The 7,300-nt window shown below is 44.1% G+C and overlaps 1 protein-coding gene across 5 annotated transcripts; it reads right to left on the bottom strand.

The window, feature by feature from the left end:
* Nucleotides 1–558: 558 nt before the first annotated feature.
* Nucleotides 559–7,080, bottom strand: LOC115560619 (P2Y purinoceptor 2). Of its 5 annotated transcripts, none has more exons than XM_030379993.1 (7): nt 6,867–7,080; nt 4,841–5,020; nt 3,314–3,386; nt 2,625–2,979; nt 2,158–2,326; nt 1,315–1,651; nt 559–951 (listed from the first exon to the last, which is right to left on the bottom strand). In XM_030379993.1, the coding sequence occupies exons 4-7, from the start codon at nt 2,959–2,961 to the stop codon at nt 757–759; spliced, it is 1,038 nt and encodes a 345-aa protein (XP_030235853.1). In that variant the 5' UTR covers nt 2,962–2,979; nt 3,314–3,386; nt 4,841–5,020; nt 6,867–7,080; the 3' UTR covers nt 559–756. The 5 variants fall into 5 exon arrangements, with proteins under 5 accessions (XP_030235853.1, XP_030235855.1, XP_030235852.1 ...); XM_030379995.1 differs by having other exon boundaries at nt 2,656–2,979; nt 4,841–5,139; nt 6,867–7,073; XM_030379992.1 differs by having other exon boundaries at nt 4,841–5,139; nt 6,867–7,069.
* Between the last annotated feature and the right edge of the window lie 220 nt (nt 7,081–7,300).

Genomic DNA, 7,300 nt, shown 5'->3' with positions numbered 1-7,300 from the left:
ATTAACTCTCAGGTTTGTGATTAGAGTTTTGAAAAATGTAGCTATAGTTTCACAAAATGTGTTTAAACAATTGACCAGAACTGTAAATCGCCTCTGCAGAAAATATCTGGCCCACCTCTCATACAGAGAGGCTATCTCGTACTGCCCAGTACGAGATAGGCCGAACAGTCACAACCGTTTATCTAACATGAGCTGGGCTATGTTTGCTGATGTAGATCTATCTGTTGATCGCGCAGCCGAGACAGTATTAAACAAACTTGATGTTCGAATTTTTTTGTAGCGCTGTAACCAGAGGGGTGCCATAATTCGCGGTCAGACACAAATAGCCACATCTCCCACACAGTTTTATAAATAAATCGGAGACGTTTCATTTGGCCCTTATTTTACAATCTCAATGTTTTGCCTCAAGGACCCATGTAGTCTGTTGATCGATTTTTCTCTACCTTGAAAGTTTTCCGAAAACCCTGAAGAAATCGTGAAAAAAACTTTCCTGTTAACCCCAAATGCTCCTTTTGATTATGTTAAAAATGTATACATTGACAAAATTATCACATAAAATAAGTTTGAATTTTTTTTTTATGCAATGGAACATATTCAAGGGTGTTAATATTCCCTTATACAAACTTCAATGGCTTTTAAAATGAAAAAATGTCAGTGATTTGCTACCATAACGCTGTTTCAACACGGCTCTAGCATAGAGCTTTTTCATAGAGAACAAGGCTTTTTAGATTTGCTGGAATCTGGTAAAGTAAAATGTCATAGTGATGTCATCAACGCTGTATTTGCACATCCTGGAAGGCCGTTGCCAGGTTTTTTATGCTTCTTCGTGGTTTTTCGGAAGTCTCGGAAGGCAATGAAGTAGAGGATGGGGTTGAATAGGCTGTTGGCGCTGGCCATCACCCTGGTCAACACGTAGGCTATGCTGGACCCCTCCAGCAGTTCACAGGTTATCTGATCCAGAGACACAGAAGGAAGATCAAAACAAAACGTGCTTGAACCACTTCATATGAATGAGAAAAGAGGCGTGGCTCTCAGGACAGTGGGAGTAAGTGGCAGGAATCCCCTGCCATCTTGGGAAAACACAGCATTACACATTAAAAAAAAATCTGAACCCGAAGGTTTTTCAGCAATATAACGTGCCATCATCAACCAAATGTTTCTCTTCAAATCGTTTCCTTCTCCTGAAAATCATATAGCTATATCTGTCACTACAACTCAAACTATTAGAGGTTGTTAACTGTAAAATATACTTTTATTATATTTCAAATCAATCATGTGTCAGGCTTCTGATTAAAGGATGTGTGCATCACTGACCTGCTCTGGGTGCTTATCCCTGAGGTATCGGAAGGAGTAGAACAGGCTCCTGGTTAGGTGGAAGGGCAGGAAGCAGAACATGAACGTCATCAGCACGATGATGATCATCCTCACCGATTTCTGCTTGGTGCGGTGGGCCGCCCGGAGCCCTTGCTGGCGCTCCCCCGATCCCCAGCTGGGCCCCAGCAACTTGCACACCATCAGGCCATAGCACACCATGACCACCATGAAGGGCACGGCGAACATCACCACTGAGATCACAGAACTGTAGACCAGGAGTTCATAGTAGACCTCAGGGCCCGTGGTGCCGACGCAAAAAAAGCCTTCGCGGTACTTCCTGGTAAACAATAGATGCATTGTGGTTGGATGCAAGCGTAGCTTTCTTGTGCACCAACAACTACTGAGAGTTGGGTGAGGTAGAATAGTGCTGTGGCTGTAAGGCAGGCTACTGCCAGACCAAAAAGGTACCGGGATTGATGTCATCCTATCTATGGCATCCTTGAGAAAGAGGCTTAACTCTACTGCCGAGATCTCTGTACATTTGCATTTGCCTGTCCTGCCAAGATTTAGTTGAATTGTTCAATTCAGATGACAATTGTGTTTCCAGAAGGGGAGTTTGCTGGTTAGCATTTGCTTTCCTTTAGCCACTCATATTGAATTGCAGAGTTACAGTAGCCTAGCTGGGTAGGCATCCACCAATTTAGAGATATCTCTGCGTATACCTTTAATCACCTGTAACAAGGACACTGGAGGCCGCTTTGGTTAGAAGTGTCTCGTCTGCTGAACGACCTTACATAACACTCCCTTGTGCCGGGCATTGGGGTGTGTGTGTTTATTCCTCACCTGGTGCTGGAGTAGTAGAGAACGGGGGCCTGACCGGAGAGCACACAGGCCCACACGCCAACGGACACCAGCTTGGCGCGTCGAATGCTGAGCCAGCTGAGGGAACGGACCGGGTAGCAGATGCCAATGAAGCGATGCAGACTGATGACGGACAGGAAAAGAATGGAGCCTGTAGGCACAGGTGGGGTGTTAACACTGCAGTAGCATGCATCCAACCTGTTGTACCACATGATGGTACGTGACCACATTCTGTGCTCCTCATACGAGTTTAACTATTTTAATGTGGTAATGTGTCATCTGTTGCAATATAGCACATTTCAACACAGCACCTCTGTGCTGAATTTAGCACACACTTGGTATGGATGTAAGCTACTATAGCAGTTATTTAAGATGTTGTGATGCAGTCATCATAATACAACAAAGAAACTTAGAAATCCCTGATACATTTTACTATGCATACAGCCTACCATAGAGGTTGGTGTAGAAGAAAAAGCGTACGATTTTGCAGACGGGCTCGCCAAAGGGCCAGTCGTTGGCACCCGCGTAGTAGTAGATGAGGAAGGGAAGCATGAAGACGAAGAGGAAGTCGCACATGGTGAGGTTGAGCATGTAGATGATGAACGGGGTCCAGTGCTTTGTGCGGAACGTGATGAGGACTAGCACCATGGCGTTCAGGGAGAGGCCGAATAAGAAGAATAAAGAGTAGATGATGGTCAGCGGCAGGTGCTTGAAATCCTCCTCTTCGTATTGACATGGGTTCCGGCTGGTCTCGTTCGATGCGGCAGACTTGTTGCTAAAATTCATCCTAGATGCTGGGACACCCTGTAGTGAGAAAAGCCATCATCAAATTTTTAGCCCCGTCAGTGTGTGTGTGGTTGTGTGTGCGCGTGTGTGCGTGTTAGAATTATCCTAAGGTTGTCATACAGTTACGGACAGGCCATTTCCTTTAAGAGACAAGACTTTATTCAATCCTTGGGCTAGGTGATCTAGGGTCCAAAATTTGTTATTTTGTTATTTTAGACTTAAGGGGTTCTTAGATGTCTCCGGCTTGCTTGATGGGCAATGAAATGTGATTTGACCAGGCTGGGGCAAATGGATAGGGGGGTCAAACCAATTTACCCTGTGACCTGAAATGTCGGCGGAGTTCTTTACTTACCAATCAGGATTCAGACGGAGAGGAGGAATGCTTGCTCCGACATCAGGGACAGCGATGGCTACCGGGCTACCGCCTGTCAACCGGAGGACATCGGAAAACATTTTAGAAAACAATCTTGAACCCAATGAAGCTGGACACAGCTAACGCCGGAGGCCGCCCACTCCCGCAGCCACTGAACACCGGCATTTCCGTGACAGATGATGGGGATGTCAGGCCGTCTGTCGTGTATCATCTTTCTTCGTTGCGGGTGGGGGGGGGTTACGTCATTTATCCCTTTTGTTGTTTCATGTAAGCAAGCCGTGATAGTTTTAGATGTCCACTACACTGGGTCATCAGGCTAGAGATGGTTCATGCCCTGACAGACGACGGTGACCGTGTTGTAGAAGGCATACGATCTCTCTTCCCAATGTACCGTGACACAGTGGGGGCTCGTCCAGGATCGGAATTTCGAGTGTCAATAAACATTCACTTTAGACGTTTTTACACTGCCAAATGTGCCCGTTTTATGCACTCCTTTTTCGCGGCACGGTCCGTGCGTTTACGCTGCCCGAGGTAAATTGCCTGCTTGCGCTAGCACCCCAATTTACCCTCCCGGACCCTACACACATTGGTGGTTTGGGATTCATTCTGATGTAAATGCGACGGCTCCACAGTTCCGGGGGGGGGGGGGGGGGGGGGGGGTAAGAGGAGTTCCTGCGTTGTCTAGACAGAGCAGCGATATCAACATGAGCAGTTCTAACTGGAGAGAAAGTGAAACCCGCAAGCTCCTGATCATGGGAGAGAAGGTGATGCAGTCGCATTCAAACGAAGATGGGGAAAGATGGTGTGATCTGATCTACAAGAAAGACGCACAGGAACTTTCCCTACGAGGCTTTTGTCTGAATAAAAAAAGTGGTCAGCAAAATAAAGAATATGTTGGTGTTTTTGCACTTACACTCAGATGTATACTGTATATGCTTGATTGCGAATCTCTTGAATCGTAAAAAAATAAAAGCATTTGTAGTGTGCAAATTATTCTAAAGAGGTCTACTCTCCGTGCACTCTACCTTCTCCCTTGAACCAAGAAAGCCCGCTCTGTGGCGTCGGGGGATTTTACCCCCTCAGAATTTCACAGGCAACTTGAGTTAAGACGGTGAATTTGCCGGGTGTGCCAAGCCGTGACCGAACCGGCTTAGCAGTGTAAAGACGCCTTCTGTTTGATCGCTATTGCCAGGGGCTAGCTTCGATTGCTCTAATAATACTAATGGTGAGGCTGGATTTGCAAGAAAGACTCTTTTAAGAGCCAGTCAATCGTTGATAAATTAATATAATCCTCAAACTACAGATCCCACAACCTGTTATCAGGCTCTGATATCTACAGTTTGAGGAAAAAGCCCTCGGCTGTGTGCACGTCTGTACACAAGCATTAGGGGCTTAGCTATGGACAGTGCACCCGCCCAGGGCCCTCCTCGCGCAAATTCACAGAGCATGATAATAAACTGCCACCGCAAGGTGGCTGAGGTAGAGGCTGGTCTTGTTCCTCCCTACCAATGGTGTAATTCCTGATCCTCCTTGGCCGTTCCTTCTAGGGTGGGTGGGGCTGGAGACGCCTTGGTAGACGGACGGAAAGAACATTTTGTTCTGACTCGTCTGCACCCGTTACAGTGGAGCCCAGCGGGGACACAGTTCTCCAGCGGGAATGGAGCACACTCCTGTTTATTTCCCCTTCTGAGCAAACAAACATAATGACACACAAACAAAATGTTCTTTCCGTCCGTCTCGTGCTCTTACGACGCTCTCTCTGGCTCGCAGAGAGCGTCTTCCTTCTCTCTCCTCTCCAACCCTCACTGAAAGACAAGCAGGCACATAAATACACACTTCCTGATTGGGTCAGATTGCAAACCGCTGTTCGCAATCAGACCCCATCACCCCAGCAGACCCGGTGCTCCATACTCCCCCTGCAGGCCAGACGCCGCCCCACCTCCACAATGATAAAACAAGGTCTCTAATTGCATAAACAAGTCCCTTCACAACAGGAAGTAATATTTGAGTTTAATTAAGATGACTTGACACAGGTTTTATACGTTTAGATGCCATGGTATTACATGCAGGCGTGTGGAACTATGAGGCAAGCAATCGAAGCGGTGGAAACGCAGTCCTCCAAAGGTTCATAGTTCCTAATATGTCATTAACTTTTATATTAACATATAGTATGTACTTTTTTACAGTTGTTAATACTTAGACTTGTTTTAAGATCTATACACACTATGTGTGCCCTCAGAAATCAATGTATGACTGCTTATCAGTCCATTGTCCTGGTTGTATGTCGAGCCACGTCAAAGATGATTTACTGTTACGACAGACAATAAAGTTGTCTGATTCTGAATCTGCAATAAACATTTAACGTTTAAATGATGCAAGAAATAACTGTTAATTAGTGCAAAAAATACATTTAGTTAACTATTAACAAATATTAATGCAATATTAGTTAATAGATTGTTTTCTATTTGTTAAAACATTAACATACAGATTGTATGCAAACAACCAATATTTAATTAATGATGAAAAAACGATTCACTTGAGCCAAATAGATATTTTAGTAACAATTAACAAATATTAACAAAGGGTTAGGTAATGACTAGTTTGCTATTTATTATGGCACCTTATTATAAAGTGTTACCTATTTTTGCTGTGTCATCACAATCTATACAATGTATTGAGGCTGATCCTTTTTTCATCTTAAAATAATGTTTGCAAGAGCACAAAGTTCTTCAATGATGTACCCTCTTAATTTTGCTCTCAAGTATTCTTTATTTATTTTTTTAGAAACTTGCTTACGCGTGGTTTTAATATGTGTAACAACTTTGAGTTATTCACGTTCGGAATGGTTGAAGTCAGCGTATTTTCCCATTGAATTACAATGCAAAAATAGCAAATAGTAATCGTGTAATAAGACAGAATAACAATAGTGTGGCTTGCTTTGCAACCACACTAACCAGTTACCAGACATGTCGCAGCATGTGACGCATTTGGAACTGAAACTGCGTGTGGTTGAATGTTGGCAAGGGATTAGTTATTTTTTTTTGTTGCTGGGAATTAAAGTCTCAAAATACAGAATCAGCAACTATTTATTGGGCTGTGATATCTACAGTTTGGGGGAAAAGCGCTCGGCTGTGTGCGCGCCTGAACAGGCGCGCACACAGATATCCATAAAATACATGTAGTAGGCCTACGCTCTGGACCACATGTAGTTCATGTCTTAAACTCATGAACACAAGCTTTAACTTTACCATCTCCAATCTCTAAATCTGTTATACCAAATGTAATGACAAGAATCCACAACTGATGCTATAAACATAACAGCATCTTTAAATTAGAAAACACAAAGCAACAAAAAACAAAACTTAAATTCATCCAGTTGAAATAAAGTGTAAAATGAAGTGCAGTCAGAACAAAATAAATTATTTTTTCACAAACATGTCTCAGCAGTGATGTGCTATATGTTGCACCAAGCCATAGTACACCAACAGCAATAAATCTACGCATAGCTCGGCGTTATTAATTTAAGACTCACCCAACAAATGTAGAACCAAGGTAGAAACTCATGCAAATTTGTATTGGGAGTCAATCCAAAGAGCCTGTTCAAAGCAAAGAGCAGGTGAAAAACCAATGTATTTCTCTGTGTCGCAGAATCGACTCGCATATCTCGCCGTTTGTCTCAGCGTCATCTCTCAGAGGTGTCTCGAGGACTGGAGAAGGAATTCGATTGCCGCACCTACCTTGATTGGCATGTTTGGAAGGATGGGCCCGGCTACAAATCTTTTTTTCCCAAACAGGTTTACCTATTCTAGTAAAATCCTGCCTTCTGATTGGTTCAAAGGTAGGCCGGGTGTACAAAATGGGCGTGAGCTGTGCTGTGGGTATGTGTGTGTGTGTGTGTGTTTGGAGAAAGAGAGAGGACTTGTGAGAGAGAGAGAGAGAGAGAGAGAGAGAGAGAGAGAGAGAGAG

Source organism: Gadus morhua, chromosome 16, assembly GCF_902167405.1.
Source record: "Gadus morhua chromosome 16, gadMor3.0, whole genome shotgun sequence".
NCBI classification, from domain to species: domain Eukaryota; kingdom Metazoa; phylum Chordata; class Actinopteri; order Gadiformes; family Gadidae; genus Gadus; species Gadus morhua.
The sequence above is the reverse complement of the archived record's forward strand: the minus strand, read 5'-3'. Positions and strand labels throughout refer to the sequence as shown.

Bases quoted from the DNA above. Each gene is read 5' to 3' on its own strand.
- LOC115560619 (XM_030379993.1), bottom strand. From the start codon at position 2,961: ATGAATTTTAGCAACAAGTCTGCCGCATCGAACGAGACCAGCCGGAAC. The intron at 2,327-2,624 runs GTAGGCTGTATG...CTGTGCCTACAG, and splicing joins CTTCTACACCAACCTCTATG to GCTCCATTCTTTTCCTGTCC. The intron at 1,652-2,157 runs GTGAGGAATAAA...ATTGTTTACCAG, and splicing joins CTCTACTACTCCAGCACCAG to GAAGTACCGCGAAGGCTTTT.